General features: G+C 40.2%; 1 protein-coding gene and 1 long non-coding RNA gene across 6 annotated transcripts in view; one reads left to right on the top strand and one right to left on the bottom strand.

Moving 5' to 3' along the window:
* PDE7B (phosphodiesterase 7B) overlaps positions 1-20,646 on the top strand; it is a 290,370-nt gene that overhangs the window by 136,367 nt on the left and 133,357 nt on the right. Inside the window, exon 1 of one of the 5 annotated variants that reach the window (XM_074368299.1) lies at positions 16,039-16,395. The exons of 3 other annotated variants lie outside the window; for them this stretch is intronic. In XM_074368299.1, coding sequence (XP_074224400.1) covers positions 16,158-16,395 — 238 coding nt within the window. In that variant the 5' untranslated portion in view covers positions 16,039-16,157. Of the gene's footprint in view, positions 1-16,038; positions 16,396-20,646 lie in introns of those variants that run through there. One more of the 5 variants, XM_010965614.3, reaches the window with a different exon arrangement.
* Positions 6,025-16,056, bottom strand: LOC123619793 (uncharacterized). Its single transcript, XR_006728481.2, has 3 exons — positions 15,921-16,056; positions 11,234-11,452; positions 6,025-8,964 (listed from the first exon to the last, which is right to left on the bottom strand). It is a non-coding gene; the product is annotated as an uncharacterized LOC123619793 (long non-coding RNA).

The raw sequence follows: 20,646 nt of genomic DNA, 5'->3' as shown, positions 1-20,646 counted from the left end.
TTCAATCCCATCTACTTTCTGTGGTCTCTAAATAAGTACTTATTTTAAAAGCAAGGGACTCTCAAGAAAATTGTTCCTATCAAATGGCTGACTTTTAGATCACCTCTTGTCTCTGCTGTCCCTGGCCATTCTAGGAATAATTATTTGTTCCATAATATAGCTTCCTTTGTGTCTATACCATCCTCCATTTTACCTTTGCACTATAACAATAGTTCATATTTTGGTCTGCCTTTCCCCCTGGGGTTATGTCTTTTTGATCTCTATATCTTCAGCACTTAATTATGCTATGTAAGTGTTGCTTTGGATGAAAGTAGTTAGACTGAACTGGACACAATGTTCTGTTTTCTTTTGTTTAAATACCTTCATATGCCAATAATTCCCAAATTAATATCTAAAGACTAACTTTTCCCCTGAACTCTAAACTCAGACTGTCTACTTGACATCTACTAGAATATCTGAAAGGCATTAGATATATCCCTCTTCTTCTGAAAACCATCTAATGGTTTATCATCGCACTTAAAATGACTTCCAAGATCATCGCTAGTTTGTACTGCCCAACACTGTCTGCTCAGAATCTCATCTCATGCCACTTTCTTCCCGGCTCACCGCATCCTAGTCACCTACTTTCCTTCATTTCTCAGACACAGCAAGCCAGCTCTTACTCTAGGGACTTTCCCTGTCAGGTCCTTCTCCTTCTACCTAAACTCCTCTTCCCCAGGTCTCTGCCTGGCTGGCTTTTCCTTGTCATTAATTTTCAGCCTGAACATCACTGAATTGAAGAGGCCTCTCCTGACCATACAGTGAAAATAATCCCCTTAGCCACTGTTTCACTGTTTATTTTTTGTTTATGATGACATTTATAACGACCAAGTATTAAATTGTTAATGTATTTGTACGTGTGTTGATGTGTTTACTTTCTAGCTGCCCTCACTGGAATGTGAAGTTTGACTTGTTCAAAGCTTTGCTTCTTGCCTAGACTGGTGCCTGGCTCATAATAGGTCCTTAATTGGTGTTTGTTGTTCAGTGCTGTTCAGTGCTGTTCAGTTCATTTTCCTGTTTTGGCTATTGACAAGTGCAAGGAGAATGCAGTCCTATGCCTCAGAGTCTACCTGGAAGAGATTTGTCATCTATGGTCAAGAGATCTCATCTCTTTTCCATTCTCGAGCACCTACTCAATGTTTCTGTGGAGACTGATTGTTAATGTGCAGTAACCTTTTGTCCCCATCAGTTCCATCCTTTGGGCCCTGATGTTGATTTTTCCTCATCTTGGCAGCTAAAGAGCCAGAGTGATCCCTTTTGTCCCACTGCCTTGACCATGTACACTGATACCCTCAGTGTGGGAGGTGGAAGCCATGGCTCCTCAGGTATCAGAAGGGGTGACCTGCCGGCCTGGCCCCAGCAGTGTGGTGGGGGCTGAGTGCAGAATCTGTGTGTACCACACACAAAACTGTGACCCTGGCCCTCTTCTCCCTGCCCCTCACCCTGTTGGCCTAAGGCCTTAGGTGGGTAGTGACTGAGCTCCTTCTGGGATCAGATTTACTTGTCCCACTTGGGACTGCTGGCAGAGAGGATAGGAGAAACCACAAAGCGTTATTTCTATCAAGTTTCAGAGGTTACAGATGGAAACCAGAAAGAGGAAGAAAGGGAGAGAGAGAAACACGGTAGTCTCAGGGGAAAAAAAGATTAGCTCACTTACTTATTTTACTCCTCTCTCAGGGGACCTTGAAACCTTCTTTCTTTCCAACTAACTATTTGCTAACACGGTCCTACACCAGCTGAGTTTCTTTCAGGCCACTGTGAGATGCCTGCTTTTCTCCCAAATTATGGTGCTGCTTTTAGGTGCCCATGAGGCCAGAGGTGCGTGGTCACTCATTCATTGAACAGGTGTCTACTACACTGATGAGTACTCTGCTCGGATCAATGATATGGTAGTAACATCATCCTGGGTCCAGGCGCATCTCTCAGTGCAGAGGATCCCAGAACATGCAGGTGCTGCCAGGTCTGATAAGTTCAGAGACATTCTGCCACCCCCAAAGTGGAATCTTGGGTGTATGGACTGAACAGAACCCTAAGTTGATGCTTAGAACTATTCTGTCTAAATCTTTGATGTAGGACTGGGGCCCCCAAGTCTCCTGAGTTGTCCCTCAGTCCCACACCGCAGTAACCTCACCAACGCCCCTTCAGTCTTCAACAGAGGGGCTGAGGAACAGACTGTTCAGAGTGGTCCCATAATTAGCTCCCAGAAGCTCTGTGAGCAGAGCACCTTTCCTTCACCATCCTGAGACCCTGATGGTGGAGAAGAAAGCCATTCTTTTACTTTCTTTTAACATAGTCAGTTTCTACCATCTCTTCTAGTGCAAAAATCAGTTCACGCTCTCATAAGGCACGTCTGAGTTCTCTCATTATAGGAGCCATCCCATGGCAAAAAAAAAAAAAAAAAGACAACTTTTTGAAGTTGCTTTACATTTTTTAGACCACAGGGATATTGTTTAAAAAATTGGTTCTTTAATGCCCTAAATGATGTTCTTAAGGCCTGAAGAGATGAAGAAATTTCCCAGAGTGCTTTAATTACCAGCCAGGAACATGCTTCTTGCAATGTCCTGAGGGACTGACTTACAAATGACAATACTTTACCAAGAAAGTTTTTGATACTTCAGTAATCACTTCAATAATCATTTTGATGCAAAGTGAAGAAATCATGACATTTTAAAAAATTCTTCTCTAGGAATAATTATGTTGTAATGGGTTAGTAAAGAGTTAAAGAGAAACTAGTTCAGTTCTCAGTGTCTATGGCTATCTATTTAGTACACACTAGAAAAAATAATTTTAATCCATGTTTTATAGAAAGAGTCTGGAGAACCTTCCAGATAATCTGAAACTTCTGGTAGAAGTTAGATTGTGAGTAAAAGAGTCGGGAACTGACCAGTCTTAGAAGGACTCAGCCGCCAATGTTCTCCAGGATCTTGGAGTAACCTTTATGATAATTGCAAGTGAAAAGCCATACATTTTTTTTTCTTTTCTCTTTAGTTCCTTTTTTTATCTTAGTATTCTTTTCCCCTCATTTCCTTCACCATCCCACACCAAACACACACACTTCGTCTTTCCTTGCTTTGTTTGATCTCTTCTATCTTTTACCCTCCATATACCACTTCCTGGTTCTACCGACGGCACCCAGGGCTAAAAGAGCTATTGGTGCCAACTCCCTGCAGAAGAGAACAGATAATTTGGAGGGAATGATAACAGCTGCCTCTGCTGAATGCCTGCTTTGGGCCTGGCCTTGTTCTACGCACTTTCCATGAATGCCTTTATTTAATCCTCTCAATTGTCCCAAGGCCTCAGTCTAATTTTTCTAACACCCTGATTCTGTTGGAGAATAAAGACTGTATCTCCAAAGGTTGTAACAGAAAATCTCCCAAGAAATGCCAAGCTGAAGAAAATAGATTTGACCAATAGGTTAGAGATAAAAAAACAAGGAAGTAAATCCCACGTGAAACCTCAAGTAGATTTCTATAACCGATCTCTTTTATTTTCACATTTGTGCTCTTGGGGGAAAACGTGACTTTACCAACCAAGTTGATGAGGAAAGTTCGAAACCTTCAGTAAGTTCAAGAAAACCAATGTATGATTTAGATCCAAAAGAGTGCTTGATTTTGTAATGCAAAGTATCCCTTCTGAGGTTTCCCAAAAATGCTGTGGCTATCCCACATAGAACTTTCTCCTTGTTTTTATCACAGAAACAATAGTGCTATTTCAGCATTCATTGTAATCCTGACCACTTAAGAGGTGCTCAAAGGAAGCTATCGAAGACACAAATGCCTGTACTCATAATGTAGTATCACAAAAATGAACTACAGAATTTACCTGGTAGATGGACATAGAGACAAATGATAAATAAAATAAGGCATCAATTAGAATGTGTTTAATGTATGTAGAAGGACAGATGGAATAATTGGACTTAATTGGGTTTAGTCAGGCAAAGATTCAGAGTATTTACTATTATTTCAGATAAGTGAATTAATTTATTAACAAGTTATTCCTGGGGACAGGAATGGGGAATACCAACAATAGTTGAGCATCGTGAGCATCAGAATGACTTGCCCCAGAATTTGAACTTTCCTTCCCTTAGGGACATTTCTGAAGAGCCACGCCCTTCTGTCAGTTTGTAACTCCTTATAAAGATGGTGCTGTACAAAGGTGTTGTGAAATTTATAGGTTTACATTTCCTTAGTAAAAGGACTGTGAATATAAATGACTGGGTAACCAGACTTAACATGTGGAAGTAAAGCCAAAGAAAGTAGCTGAGACAAAATAAAACATGCCTGGCCCACTGGAAATGTGGCCATCCTCAGCGTCATCTCTGATACACTCCCCCAGGACAGAAATCAGCTGGGGACCAGATTTGAATTTCCCACATGTATTGTACATACAAAAAGTGACCCAAGTCATTTCCTTAACACTCAGAAACACTTAAGGCTCTTTTTTTTTCCCCCACTTCCCACCAAGTTATTTAGAAAGGACAGATGCAGCTGGCACCGTGATGTTGTAAGCAGCCTTGCTAAGTGGCTCCAAAAGGAAAATACCTGTCCAGTGTCTTGAGTAAATCTAATGGTCTCCATTCACCAGTCTGTGTCATTGTTCTGGTTCTTCAGACCCAAGATTTAGGTCAGAGTTGCTGCTGCAAATTATGTTTATTTTTAAAAAATTTTTATGGAAGGAGGTAATTAGTTTTACTTGTTTTTTAACAGAAGTACTGGGACTTGAACCCAGGACCTCATTCATGCTAGGCATGCGCTCTACCACTGAGCTATATACCTCCCCACTGCAATTATGTTTAGATCACATAGAAACTATTCTAATAATCTTCCATCACTACCCAGAATATATCCAGTGCATGGCAATGGCAGTCATAAGTGGTGGGCAAGTCAAGTCACTTTTCAAAAGGAATAAAGTTATTTTAGGAATGAAGATTCTGATTTGAATCTTACCATTACTGAAGGGAGACCAGATGCCAGATGTTCATCTAACTTTTTAGAATGTCCATGTGTACCATGTTCTTTCTCTCCAGTCATACTAAGAGAGGAAGATCTTCTTCAGCACTTTCTGGATGAAAGTTGTGGCAAAAAACCTAAAGTCCAACCTCTGGTGGCTACAGTCATGACCACAGTGGGAGTGAATATGGTTTGAGAGACACAAGATATAATCCTGCCATGAAGAATAGCTATAGAAATAGGTGTTGTGGTGTCGTAATTATTCTTTCTTCCTTATGTGTCCCACACAAGTGTTTTATGATACAACCAGATACAGTTACAGTCTGTGAATCAGGCACAGTTCTTACTGCTTTCAAGAACACCCTAACCACACAGGCAGTAAAGCTTAGTGTTCAGGGAGCGTGCTCTGGAATCGGCCTGCCCTGATTCCAGTCACTTTTCTTCAGCTTGATAGCATCTGAATCTTGAGCAGATTACTTTCATGGGGGATCATGATTGTACCTATCTCATCTGGGTTCTTGTGAGGATAAAATAAAGCATTTCATATAAAATGCTTAGCTCTGTATTGGGTACATAAGCACTTAAAGGAAATGCTTGAGCTCAGGTATGTGAGAATCCAGGACTTATGTTGTCATTATTGGTCAAATTAGAAAACGATCTGCTCTGGATTGAATGTTTGTGTCCTCCCCAGATCCATATGTTGAAACCCCAATCCCAGTGCGATGGGTAATTGGTCATGAGAGTGGACCCTCATAAACAAGATTATGAGACTCCAGAGAGGTGGTTTGTCTCCAGCATGTGAGGCTATAGTAAGAAGGCAGCCTTAGTATGAGGATCCTCACCTGAACCCAGCCACAGAGACACCCTGATCTCAGACTTTCAGGCTCCAGAACTGTGGTGAGAAATAAATTTCTGTGGTGTAAGCCACCCAGTCTGTCGTCAGCCTGAATTAAGATGTGATCTAATTGAAACGGTTAATTTATCTCTAAAGTCCCCTAAAACTTTAGCATTGCATGATTTGTCTTTCCTGGCTATCTAGGAATAAGAACTTTTCCTAAGTTGCCAATTCACTAGGAATTCAGTGTCAACTCACTGGAGAAAAGTAGTGAGACTATTCTTGAAGTTTTAAAATCATTACAGCTAAACTTGAAAAAGAAAAAATCTTGTCATCAAATAAAATATAATCAACAAAAATGTAATTAACCATCCATGTTATCCTGGAGACATACAAACTCTGTATAATAGTTCATGATGTTTCGTTTGTTTTAAATAAATTTTTAGATGTTGTCTTAATTGGCAAGATATAAGAAAAAATTTAATGAAAAAAGTTGGTTTTCATCATTATTAATAACAAACACTAATTGAGACATGTTCTATCCACAAATACATTTTAACAGTACAGTTCACTGTGCTTTATAGTTAGTTGCATACGTGTTTGTTTCTCCACTAAATTTGTAAATAATTTGAAGGACAGGAAACATGGCTTTGTATATCAAGCACTTAGCATGGGACACTCAGTAAATTATTAACCACTCAGGAAATGCAGATTGAATGAATGAAGGAAGGAAGGATACATCACCAGGATTTTATGTTAGAAATATGAAACAATGGTCCTTGCAGCCTAAATTAGAAGACAAGCAGAGCACCAAAGGCAAATAGTGATACACGTAAAGTTACCTTACAGATAGATAAAATGCAGAAGAGGTGCTGCTTTATTTAAGTAGAAGAAGTGATTTCAAGTGGAGCACAAAGACTTCATGAAGAAAATGGGACTTTTTCTGGATTAGATGGATGGAAAAAATCTTCTCCAACAAAGGGAAGAATAACGTGTGAGCAATAACATACTAGTTTTCTATTGCTGCTGTAAAAAAATTACCCAAACTTAGTGGCTTAAAACAAACACAAATGTTTTATCTTACAGTTTTGGAGATTAGAAGTCTGAAATCAGTTCCACAGGGCCAAAATCAAAGTGTCTGCAGGTCTCTGCATTCTGTTCTGATGACTCTAAAGAGAATCTAGTTTTTGTCTTTCTTTGAAAGACTGCCCTCTTTCCTTGGCTTGAGGGCCCCTTTCTGTCTTCAAAGCCAGCATTGACGACTTGAGTCTTTCTCACATGCCATCACTCTGACACTGCCTCTACTGCTTCCCTCGTCCATATTTAATAACTCTAGTGGTTACACTGGGCCCATGCAGATAATTCAGAAGTCTCTATATTTTAACATCAGCTGACTAGCAACCTTAATTCCATCTGCTACTTTAATTTCTCTTGCCATGTAAAATAACATATTCACAAGTTCTAAGGACTAGGATGTGGACATCTTTGGAAGGCCATTATCATAGTGCATGTACCATGTATGGGCAACAATATGATTTCCATAGGAATTTTGAGTGCTAAATGTAAGTTGGAGTGAGTTTTCAGGACTCGTCAGTAGGAACCTATTTTTGAAAACACTGAATGCCCAACAAAGGGATTTGGACTGTTTCTTTAAGTAATAATTCTCTTTGTGCCAAATCAGTATTAATATCACTTTCTATTTGTTACATGTTTGAAAATGACATGATTACAAGGTATATCTAATTCATAATACTATAACTTTTAAAAATAAGACATCACTGAACTTTTTTAATGGTTAATGAGAGACTTGAAAAACAGATGCTAGTAGTCGCTCAATCAATTCACTCCTCAAAGTGTAAAAGCAAAGAAGAGCAGCATTAAAAAGGTATTTATTAAAAGCCTATTTATAGGTGGTTCTGGAGTTGACCCTTACACTCTAACCAAGACACAGAGATGTAAGGGCCACAAGGTGTGTGAACACACGCAAGTCAAAGGTAGGTATTTTTAGCTTGCACGTAAATAGGCAACAGAACATGAATGTCAAAAGCAAAGATGTATAAGAGGACAAAGAATGCAAGAAGTCTCATGATCAGACTGCAGAATGGATTCAGGAAGAAGGTCATGGAGGACTGAAAGTATGAGGGCCCAGAGATCCACAGGAGAAAACAGAGTAGGATCACTGGTAACCATATCTTAGAGACAGAAAGCTATGCCATCATTTTAGATCATTTATAGAATAGAAGGAGCAAATTTTAGTTAGAATTTGAATGTGGAATGAAAAAGAAATTTACCAAAAGGAAACTCTTAGAGAACCTTTAGATAGTGAGGATCTCGTACATGCATCAATATTGTCAGTTATCCTAGTGTGCTAGGCTTGCTTTCCTTGACAATGGTGCTGTTATTCCTCTAGCAACACTACATATCAAAAAAGGGGGGCTTCAGCTGGAATCCCTGTACCATGCTATACAGAGTGTGTTATTCATTGTCTACAGACTGCATGTTAAATAGCCTCCCCTTTACTTTTCATCACTGATTCTCCTGCCATCACAGAGGAAAACAGGTTCTAAAGTTACCCCAAAAATAACCATGATAAATATTTGTTTTTCATCCAGCTCTCCCTTTCCTGTTTTCCAGTTACTCCTGTAGATGACAGGAAATACAGGTGTTCATCACTGTAGCAAAGCCCTAGAAAAAAACCAGGAAAGACAATGGGGGGAAAATGCAGCACACTGTGTTTCCAATTACCTGCAGATGCTTCCATTTATTCCAAACGTTCTTAGTTAACTGTACAAATTTTTAATCACATAAATGTGGCAGCATGCGAGCCTCATGCTCTAGATTACCCTTGCCTTCCAGTTGATTTCACATGCCTCTTGCTTATGGCCTCACTTTCCCACGAATAATACTATGTCTGGAGCTGCATGAATTCCAGGTGATACCTGATAAAGAGTGCAACTTGTTGCAGAGTTTATTTATCTTCTGTGTCTTGTTTTGTGTTTCGCTGAGGCTGTGACATTGCAGTATGTTCTTCTGAACCAGCAGCACCATGGGCCACTTGCTGGTTATAGTGCCACAAATGCCTACTTTCTTTTTTTCGCCATCTTTGCTTTGTAGAATCATCTGGTCACCATTCATTCATGCCTAGAATATTACAGTGGGAAAGATTACCAGACTGCATCCGAAGACCACTTTACATAGACCTTTAATAAATCAAATGAAGGAGTGGGTCTTGGTGAGAGTATCCCAGATGATGGAGATCAAAGACTCAGAGCCTTGCCCGTATTCCAGTCATTCTGAAAATAGCAGTAGGAGTGCAACAAAGTGCTGGAAAGAGGGAGCGATGGCAAAATTGGCCAAAGTAGATTTTGTTTTGACGTTGGTGAGAAAAGACTTTCAAAAATAGCCATGTGGTTTTGAATTTGACTCCCTTGTATGTACACTATTCATCACAGTGATTTATACAGGATAGTTAACCTTCTCTTTCAAGTTAATTCATAAAGGAAAAGAAATGAATGAAACAAAATTTAAAAGCCACTCAATGGTTCAGTGTCACGAATGTCCCTGGACTCAGCCCTTGCTCTAATATTGCAGTTCTGGTTGCTTATTTCCAGTTGAGACTATTTAACCTGAGCTACTATTGATTGTTTTCAAAAGTTCTAATACGTGTTCCTGTAAAGACTGGGACTTTTGCTGCTTTTTCTTTCATAAGTAACTAACATGGAAGAGGCAGAAAACATCTGCCACATGGCCACAGACTAGCAGCCTTGTCATCCCTGGAGAACTTGATAGAAATGCAGAGTCTCAGGTTCCCACTCAGACCTGCCCGATCAGAATCTGCATTTTAATAGAATCTCCAGGTGATTTGTGTGCACACTGACATCTGAGAAGCATTGCTTTGGAATAGCATCTGAGAGACTACTTTTGGCATAGATATTTTACGTAATTCATAATCACCAGGATGCAGTAAGTGAAAGAAACAGGGAAAAATAAAGAATAATTTGAAGAGGCAGTAGAACTACACTTCATACACATATAGTAGAAACTTCTGTCTTCCAAATTGACTTTGAACTCCATAAACATAAACATAAATGAAAGCCAAGGTGGGAAAACAGGTGCTGTTAGGAGGTTTTATTCTTTACGTTTTCTCACTTTCCTTTTATATTGTTTATACTAAAAACATTTCTATATCTTATTAGTGATCTAGTTTATTTTGATTATATTAAGAGGGGAAAATTTTCCCAGCAGGTCTTTGAGGACGTCTGGGCCAACTCCCCTCCAGTGTCCTTGAGGTCTTCTCTGCCTGGCCTAATTCTTGAGAACTTCTAGAATCCATGCATCTCACTTGCAAAAAAAAAAAAAAGTAGATACATATTTCTGACGTTGTTTAAGCCACTTTTTAAGCATTGTATTTTGTTTTACATACTACACTTCTTTTAAAAACACATCAATTAAACGGAGATGAGCTAAGAGCTGTCAAAATTATAAAATTGTTTGAGGAATATAGACCCCAAACGAAAAATGTGAGGCCCACACAGTTTGTCTAGGAACTGAGGCCAAGGGAGGCCTGAAGACACATGTTCACTGCCACAGCATGCAACACAAAACTGTACAGCTCATGAACATCAAAAACACTCATTAGTCATTGTAGCCTGAAATTGGGAACCAGTAGAGTATTAACCAGAACATTAAATAACCCATGGTACTGATCATGCAGACTTACACCCTAAACATAATTCATGGACTGTTATCACACCTCCAAAATGGAATTATAATGAGCATATATCCTTTTGAGCCCCTTCTTTTAACACATACTTTGTTCTTTATCTGTCCACTCTCATTCACATTTAATCATTTTGCCCACCTTTCCCTCCCTTTGTACTATTAAATCCCTCACTCTCTCTCCCATTGGGCCACTCTACAATACTGTCTCCAGTACCCCTGTCTCTAATTTCTTCTCCTCCTAAATCCTCACAGGGAACACAGATTTCCAAAGTGGGACCTACTTCAAGGATGGAGTGTTCGACTTTTTAGCTCTCTTATAGAATCCAGGAGAGTATAAATGAAATTTGAGTCTAGGTGAATTGTCAAGTATGATTTCTTATAGCTTAAAAACAATCATTTTAAAAACTTACAGCCCATTATTGTTTATGAATAACTCACATTTTAATCTTATTTTGCTCTTACAAGATCCCAGTGATAAGGTGGTTATTGCTATCATACCCATTTATAGATCAGTCTCTAAGTTTGAGGCAAAGCTCAGTGGTGAGTTGAGATTGCAATACGGTTTTTGTAACCCGAAGGTAAGTAGTCTTGGAGGGCTACTTGGAGATTTCATCACAGTAGCTATTTTTTTAAGAAGGCGACACATCCGAACATGAAATTACAAAAAGTGTACTCTACCACCACTTACAGTCTTTTGAAATCAGAAATAAGTTCTGAAATCCTAGGAAGGTTTCAGCCCGAGGATGCCACCATCACAAAGTAAAGCATCAGGTCTTCCATCATGCAGCAAACAGCAGGTTTTATTCCTCAGCAGGGAGGAGGAGCCTGATGGAGAAAATCCAGTCTTCCAGCCACTTTGTTCTCAATCCCTGTGTTACTGGACTCAGTATTATATCAAAGCTATTTGCTGTGGGTTAACAGTCAAGAGACAGTAAAGTTAGCATTAGTTAGATATCTAAGAGCCAGGACAGAGGTCTGGTGCCAGCTTAAACATTCTGGTTTCTCTCTTTAAATGTCCAAAGAAAAGTAATAGAAGATATAACTCATAGTGAAAACCAGAATCGAGGTGGGGGAGGTCAGACATGTCCCAGTCCCTGAAAAAAGACCCAGGAGCTGGTACAGGAGGTTCTCTCCTGTGCTGTTGCTCTAGCTGTTAATACATATTTGCCGAGTGAATAAGGGAACAATCAGTTGTAGTTTAGAAACCTGTTGTGAAATCAAACTATGAATCTGTCAGTTCAGCCCCCTCCCACTCCCCCCCCACCTCGTCTTTTCTCATCCTGCCCCACCACTCTCCTCCCTTTCCACGTGACAATGGAAATATGTGCTGCCTTCTATGGTCGGTCTGTAGACCAAGTCCTTTCCCCTTCTTGCTGGCATTATTCCTTCAGATTAGTTAAGGCCGAAGTTATTACATTGCTATTTGTCCTGAAGGACACTGTAAATTGTTTGAGCTTCTTCTACTTAGACTACATTAAACAAAGTTGAAAGACCTGTTTTTCCTCCCTTGCTCATTTTGAATTTCATTTGAATTGCATTTGTGAAACCCAGGTGGTCATGTGTGTGTGTGTGTGCGCGCGCGCGCACGTGCGCGCGCTTGTGTGTGTGTGTGTGTGTGTGTGTGTGTGTGTGTGTGTGTGTGTGTGTGTTTACACATCCATATTTAAACTGATGGAGAAAAAAGGCCAGAACAAAATGAATAAACTCCCTCAAGGGTTTGAAATTTGTATTTAAATATAGAAGCAGGATGGAGGTTAATAAATTGTTTAAAGTACTTCCAAAATATCTGAGTAAGAAGATTTTATTAATTAAGATGAAGTTTTGTGAGATCTATTGACAGACTCAAAATAATCTAAAATTCAAATGAATGTATATTTCTAAGTTTCCATTTAAAAAAATGCACATCCTCTAGAATGCTTAGAAATACTAAATATTATTATTACTATTTTCTTTGTAAAATCATATAGAATGAGGGCTTATCTGCCTAGCGATTAGAACAGCTTTAAGTCTACAAGATTTTTACATAACCCCCAGAACCCTGGAAATTCTTTAAAATAATCCAGATTCTAAACCATTATGTCTTTGAATCTTTTTTCTTGGCCATATACTTTAGCACTATGGTTATCAGTTCTTTCTTTTATAGCTGCAAATGCACAGCAAAGTGTTTTTGATAGAATTAGGTATCCATTGGAACAAGCTGTTTTGACTTCGTTCGTTCTCATTGCATTTCTGTCGCATAAAGAAGAAGAGAACTACTTTATTTTCCTTTTCATGGAAAGTTAAGTTGATTCATAATGCCTGAAAAAAAATGAGGTTATTTGAAAATCTGTCTTAAACTTCCTATTTGTAGCACATTAGTTATGGATACTAAAATTTGTAAGAATCCTACAAGTCACATAGCTGGGACCTCTTTGCTCCACGACACTTCTGGGCACAGAACCTCCCCATCAGCCCCTTCTCCCCATCCCTGGTGTAACACTATCTCAAGGTGAATAATGTTTCCTGGGTAAGGGGAAATCATAGGTTTACAGGCATGATCTTCTAAAGTAACTATCTGAAAGGCAAAAGAGATCACAGCCTCTGAGATGCTAGGTAGGAAATGTAACAGAGCCTTTTAGAGAATTTGTGAGGTATAGTAAGTAATTTTAGTCCGACAAGTGTTAGCATCTCATTAGTTTGTCCGGATCTCTTGAACCAGCAGTTGAGCCAAAAATCTCCTGAGCCAAGCTTTCTCGCAAGATTTCCTGTACTTCCTGTTTCTGTGTGAGCCAGAAATACCATGAGAATGACCTTCCTTGTGGTATTTCTGCAGTTCTACCTTGGGATGAAGATAATCCCATATTGGGGAGAATTTTTGTTTTTAATTGTGCAACATTTTCAATTTTCAAACCTTCAAATGAAGGAGATTCCTCTTTGAAAATTTGAGATGGTATTTGCTTGGCCCTAATACATTTCCACTAGGAAGTATTCATGTTCAGTGAGTCAACATTTTGTAACTTCTTTAAGATATTTTTATGAGGAGATGTGTAAAACAATCTAGAGAAGACAATGGAAACATATTCTTGGGCTTTTAAAAAGTCATTCTTGAAGAGATGTGCAATGAAGAGTTATATTCTTAATATATTAGTGTATGTGACATATTATATCGTATATTTGTTTTCTTTGTTCTTAACCCCTTTGTTCCAAGGGTCAGGATATCCTGATGCTAAGTACTATTGCAAAATAAGTGAACAAAAATAAAAATAGTCAAACACTTAGGAAACTCTTTGGTTGTTATGTCAAGGAAGTTTGTGACTGAGGAGTGAGTTTAAGACATTATTCAGGAAATATGCTAATAAAATACAACAGTCTACCTGTGCTTATTAAATAAAATTGTCTCAGTTCTAGAGAGCCTGGATGCCCCAGGCTGATGGAAGGGTAAGGTAAGAATTGGGAGGGCCGGCAAAAGTGGTGGAACTTTCAGACTTACACTTAAATCCTTTCATCTCTTAACAAAGAGGGAAGTTTTTAAAAGGCACATTTTTCTCATAAGTGGATCATTGATTATTCCCTAATTGGACTGTATGAATATCTGGTTGTTATAGAAAGAGTTGTTTGACCAATATTTTAATAATGAAATTTCCAAGCATCAGTGTCTTAAATGTCTTTTATTGTTGTTTTATATCCTTAAAGGATGCTGACCTTAATAGGTAAAAAAGGTTTTACGTATTAAAAAAGACAGTAGGTTTGCCAGTGTACTTTTCCATCCAGAAAAAAAAGAAAAGCCACTTAATTCAGTGTGGAAAACTAAACTTATTAATCACGGGTTTAGAGAAATAATAGTAACAACAACCACAAAATTGCAGTAGCCTTTGCTAGTTTCAAAAATGAGGTGAGGGCATTGAAAATAATACACACCCTACAATGGTCTTTCTCCTCTCCCCTAAGTCCCCTTTTCTCTCCCCTAAAGAAACATCAAATGATTGTATAATAAAACAGTCCCAAAAGGGGCACAGACAGGAGCAACAGATTGTACAGCAACAAAATAAAATGCCAAGCAAAATAAAACACTTTGCCATGCAGAGACGTAAAAAGGAAAGAAAGATGGAATTGTTACAGTGGTCTCCCCAAGAAAATAGGAGCTCTCCATGTGAATGTCCAAGTTCAAATTGTTCCTTCAAACCCAATTTGCTGGCAAAAGTGCCAAATACAATACCACCCCACTTCCATTTATATCCAGGGCTTTTCACATTAGCCCCAGGGGGCGTCCTCTTCTGTGGTAGGGGTTCTTACTTCCAGGGTGAGTGCCTGCATCTATGAGCCTCCGGATCCAAGACACGTGGCCCATGATTGCCCTCAGCCAAACCACTGTCAGGGGAGGGGGGTGGCAATTAGTGGCCCAAACATTATGTCCACAGTGCTCTGTCTCTGGAGAGTGAACCTGCAACACTTCCTTCCCTTTCTTTGCACTGTCATTTATGCCCCCAATGAATAGCCTTTAAAATTGTTATTAAAGGAAATGATTACTCCTTTGAAATAAATTTTTAACCTTCCCGAGCTAAGTATCCAGACTATGGAACCCCACTGGATGTTTGCAGGATTTTTTTTTTAATTGAAGTACAGTTGGTTTACAATGTTGTGTTAATTTCTGGTGTACAGCGTAGTTGATGCTCCCCTAATTCACTTCTTTCAGAGAGAGCTTTGGAATGTGATTCAGTGTTATTTCCCTTCCAGCCGAAGGGCAGCTGAGGTTACAAAGGGATTTGACTAAGAGGCCAAAACCCAGTTAAGTTTACTGAGAACCAAATGACAGCAAAGGGGGAGGGGCGTGGAGGAGGGGAGTGTGTGAACAGTGGCGCCGAGAATCAACCCAAGAGCCTTCGGAATAACCCCAGCCCAGAGCAGACCGTAGTGGACAGGCAAGGTGGCCCCCGGCCAGACCTTCCAGAAAGAAGCAGCTGCAAATTGGCTGTGCGGGTGTCTGGCTTCCCCTGTTTTCCGAGAGCTCCTCGGGCTTGCAGGGCTGGAGCCGGGGAATCTTCTAGGCTTCCGGCACCACGGGGGCGACTCCTTACCTGACACCTTCAGAGAATTGGCCTCCGGAGGACCCCTCTGAGAGGCTGGCAAAGGGGACCCCCACCCCCAGCTTCTTTGCCTGCCGTCCTTCAGGGGCTAAACAAGCCACTGAACAAACTTTGACAAGCCCCAAAAGAGAACGGAAAACAGATAAATCAGAAGAACGGAAAAAGCAAAGGCTAAAACCTCGATGGCTTTTTCCCCCTGCTGTCGTTCCAGCTGTAGCCTGGGATTAATTAAGTACCGCGAAGTCAGTGCCTGAGAGAGAAGGGGGGAGATGCATTCTCTCTCGAAGGAAGGAGGACAGTGACAGTCCTCACCAGTGAGAAAGCTTGGGAAGTGAGTCGCTCGCGGCGTCAGGGTTTGTGGAGGGACTGGAGGGACAGGGAGGCTGTGTCAGGCTGGAGGAGGCTTGCCTGTCCGAAGCTGGAGAGGATTTTCCGGGGGTTCGCCTTCCCCTGTCTGGGAAGCATTTCCCTTCTGATAGCAGCCGCCGCTGCCGCCGCCGCCGCCGCCGCAGCAGCAGCCCTACCTCCTCTTCTGGGGAACAGGGCAGAATGCCTGTGCTCCAGCGCTACTTCCACTCGGCGGAGCTGGGCAGAAGGTGGCCAGCCCCCGAAGGTGTGCTGCCCTCCTCCCCGGGCAGCCGGCCGGGGTGCCAGCAGGGGCCGCTGCCCTGGGACTTGCCAGAGATGATCAGGATGGTAAAGCTGGTTTGGAAATCCCAAAGTGAGCTGCAGGCGACGAAACAGAGAGGCATTCTGGAGAATGAAGATGCTCTCCGCAGCTTTCCAGGTAAATGGGCTCTGAGGTGTGAAAGGTAACAGGGCCAAGTCTGGTGACTTTCAGTCCCTTCCTGGGACAGCCCAAGCCATAAAAATGGGAAAAGGAAGGAAGACGAACTGTGCAGCATAGGGCCCGAGGGCTGTGATTAATGAATGTTTGCTCTATGACAGAAATGCATGTTAAAATTAAATGTGATCTGGTTGGAGGAGCATTAATAGACAAAATCAAGAGACCTGGGATCTGGGCTTAGCTTGTCACTTGCTTGCCCTGTGGCTTAAACAAGTAAAATTTCCTAAGTTTCAGTCCCCAAAAGGGAGGATGAAATTGGGTGCTCTTTAAAGTCTATCCTGCTTCTGCAGTTTCTTGTTGACAAGTCAGTTATCGCTGAGAGAATATTTTTCTTGGGTTGCTTTTTTTGTAATGCTTCATACAAAGTAAAATATGTTTTCTCATTGTTAGCTATGGAATTACAGCACGTACAAATGTTCCCAGGACTGAGTTTGGCCTGGAAGCTTTTTGTGTTGTGAGAAACTTGGTAAACTTCCTTGCCTCAGTTTCCCCTTTTGGCAAATGACAATAATACAAAGTTCCCCACTGATACCGGGAAAGCTCAAATCGCAAATGTGGAAATGGTGATTCATAGGGGCTTTGTCACGTTATAAGAATGCGCTGTGCTTGGGACGGTTGAGGAGAACTTTGCTGTGTTTTTAACAGTGGGTACCACACCACAGACATCCCTAGGATCCCTGTGAAAAATCCCTGGGGGCTCCAATAACACTGTAAACTAAGAATGCAGGGTGTGCTCTTCCTTAGGGCAGTATGTTGGTAGATATTTGGGAAGTCGTGGTACACTTTAGAAGAATGAATGTGAGCGTGTGTTTATGCATTTGAAGGCTTGGCCAGCTCTATGCAGTGGAATCCTGACATGCCATTGGTGGCGAGAGATGGGGAGCTAGACAGAAAAGCTATACCAAAAATTACCTCTCTTTTTCTCATGGAAAGACACTAGGAAATCAAAACTTGACCAATTTTGTTTTTAATAAATTATAGAGAAACATTTCCTAAGTTGCTTAATAATCTAAGAAGAACAATATTAAAAAAATAATGTTCTGGGCAGAAAAAAAAAGATTTGAAAGAAATTAAAAAACCACTGTGCTGGTCTCTAGTAAACAATGAATACTTAGGAAAGAGAAGGAAACCAATGAGACTGAGGTTTATGTGGCAGTTGGGGGATGCCCAAGAAAATGGGTCTTGGTCAGAAAAAATGAGGTAATGCTAAAGCCATCCCATATTTCATGTGAGTACAAGAAAAATGGAAAAACCCACCTGGGCAGAAAACTCAATTATGACACTTCAACTTTTACCGCTCTTGGTTTGTTTCAGTATATTAAATGATTAAAATGCATATTTCAAATTACGCCTTTGGTAAAACTACCGAATTCAACAGATGTTAGCATGTCTGCAGAGATACGTGTATATTATCATTTCTATTATATGCTGGTGAGTGTCTGATTCCTGAAAAAGCAGTACAACAGAGAGAAAACAGAACTCCTATAACTTTTTAATCACTTAAAAGGAACATTCTTCTGGACATTATAAAGTTCAGCTAGTTGAGTCTTAATATGCCCCGGACCACCGTCTCACCCTCAGTGGAATATATCTCAGCAGCCACACTGGTTTCCAGGGAGGATGCACCTTGATCCGCTATCCCTTCGTCCTGCCTGCAGGGAGGCAGACTCTATTTCGACACCTCCCCAAAGGCTGTCTGCTTACCTCCTCTTCCTCCTTACCTGCCTTCCCATTCTCAAGGAGGCGAGGGGCTCACCCATCCTGGTGTGCACATAAAGCCCTTATCCTCCACATGTGTAGCTGGACAATAAAGCCCCAAGTTGCTTCACTCTCCAAATTGTCCTTTTCTTTCTCTTGTCTTGTTGCTGATGCTGCATTTCCTCATCACATCAAGTGCTCTGTGCCATTCTCACCATGACGGTGAGGGTCTCAGGAACGCTTGTAGAAGATACCAAAAGTCTGGCATTTTTCCATTTTTAGAAGGAGATGGTTTAGGTTGTTTTCAATTTGTATACAGGGGTTTGAATAGAAACTTCCTCAAAAAGCACCAAGACACATGGTAATAACACTCGTTTTCTCTCTCAAATTTGAGCTCTGCCTCAGAACCCTCAAACAGTTTCTACTTTGAAACACAAAACAATTTACTGCTCCTCAAAATGCATCAAGTGGTGCCCCGCCTCTGAGCCTCGCCTTATGCTTGGAATGTCTTTTTTTTTTAACTCAGGCGACTGATCATTTGTATTCAAACTACAAAGTCCAACTCAAAGCATCCCTGTCTTTATGACAGCTTTCCTGATCTTCATCCCCACCACCCAGCCTTCCTCCACAGTCATTTATTCCCTCTTCTTTATCATCTTTACCTGTAGGAACTTAACATATTACATTTGTAGCACACAATTTTAGCCACACTAATAACTAAAAACAGGAAAATTAAATACTCTAGCATTCTGTGTATATTTCAACTGCTTGTGATAACAGATAAATAGGTTTACGTTTTTAAAAACCATGAAATTGCAGAAATTCTGAAGATAACCAACAGTCTAGAGAACTTTAGAGACAGGCATCCCTGTTTCTTAGTAAGTTGCATTTAACTTTAAAAGTTCCAGCTTTTCTTTTCCCTAGTGAAGGGCATCGTTATTTTTACTCAGACTTCTTTGGCAAGACTGGAACTTTGTATCTCATAAGTGAAATAGAAAATGTTCTGAGATTTTGCTTAGGAAATAAAGGGAGAAAGCAAAAGGATTTGTGGGAAAATAAGTGCATAAATAGACTGAACTGTGAGTGATGGAAGACAGAGAGGTAGTGTCCCCTGAAGAGAACAAGGAAATGCCAGGGAGGAAGGAGGTTTTATGTGTGAACATCTTTGCTGGAGACTAATGGTGACTTTTCAAGCAATAGGTTGGAGGAGGGAATGGAACAGGACAGGAAGAAGAGGAGCTCTTCCTCTGGGTACGTGTGCATCTGGGTGTGACCCCTCCCAACCCTGAGCTGGGCATTGGCAGAAGCACTGTTTGTCCTGAAGAGGGACTCTGGAACTTATCAGCATACCCAGAGTTGGAGCATCAGCTTAGTTCATTGGCTTGTACCTGAGTATTTAATTTTTTTTCCTTCAAAAATCAGATGTGGTTATTTATTTATTTATTTATTTATTTATCTATTTTAAACATTTTTTATTGAGTTATAGTCATTTTACAATGTTGTGTCAAATAGTATTTAATTTTATTAATACTCATATCATTTTCCCTCTATGAGGCGAACAAAGGATGGTCCAATTGTCTAGTCGAATACAAATGAGGCAAACAGTGGGCTAGAGACTAACCAACTTGTTCAGAGTCACACATTGACATTGGGTCAGACCCAGATCATCTCAATCATCCAACCCTAGTCCAAAAAAACTGACATGATTGGGGCTCAAGCTGGGTAATTTAAATTTAAACCAAGATACTGCTTTATTGATTATATGTAGATGGATAAACATGGAAATTAATGACACAATATAAAGCTTGATCAAACCAGAAAAATAATACTACCATGTGAAATAAGTCGAAGATTGTGCCTCTGTTACATTTTTAAACTTATTTTCTGGGCTTTAGTTTTAGGTCCTGAATTTCAGTGCTGGAAAGACCTACGGGGAGATTTCCCATCTATTGTCAATGGAAAATAAGCTTTAAAGCATGGTGGTGAGAGCATGCCCAGAAGTGGGGAGTGAGGAGAGGGAAGAAGGATAGGGAATAAATAAGTGGTTTCTTAAATGCTATGAGTGCAAATATTAGCCTAATTATGATTCTAGTCAGTAACCTGTTTAAGACTAGACATCCCCTAGCTGGACTTAGTCTTAGTTGAATAAATAATTTGATTTCAGAATTCAACCAAATAACTGCAAATTCTGCAGCTGTGAATCTTAACTTGCATTTTGGTATCTCTGCCCTAAATTTTGCATGATATTTTACTTATTTATTAAGCTTGTTTCCATTTCAATAGCCTTTGGTTACAAAAATATGTAAAACATACCTTCCTCCAAAAAAAAAAAAGTGTTTGTTTTCCCCATAGCCATTGTAACTTGTCGTGCCTTCAAGGAGAATAAAAATTTCAGAACTTCGCTTTATGATGAGCCCTGAAAATCAAACAACTTCAGAAGAGAAAGTCTCTGAAACAATTCACTGATTCCAGAACTGTACAGTTCAATTGACA

The sequence above is a fragment of the Camelus bactrianus genome, chromosome 8 (genome assembly GCF_048773025.1).
Source record: "Camelus bactrianus isolate YW-2024 breed Bactrian camel chromosome 8, ASM4877302v1, whole genome shotgun sequence".
NCBI classification, from domain to species: domain Eukaryota; kingdom Metazoa; phylum Chordata; class Mammalia; order Artiodactyla; family Camelidae; genus Camelus; species Camelus bactrianus.
The sequence above is the reverse complement of the archived record's forward strand: the minus strand, read 5'-3'. Positions and strand labels throughout refer to the sequence as shown.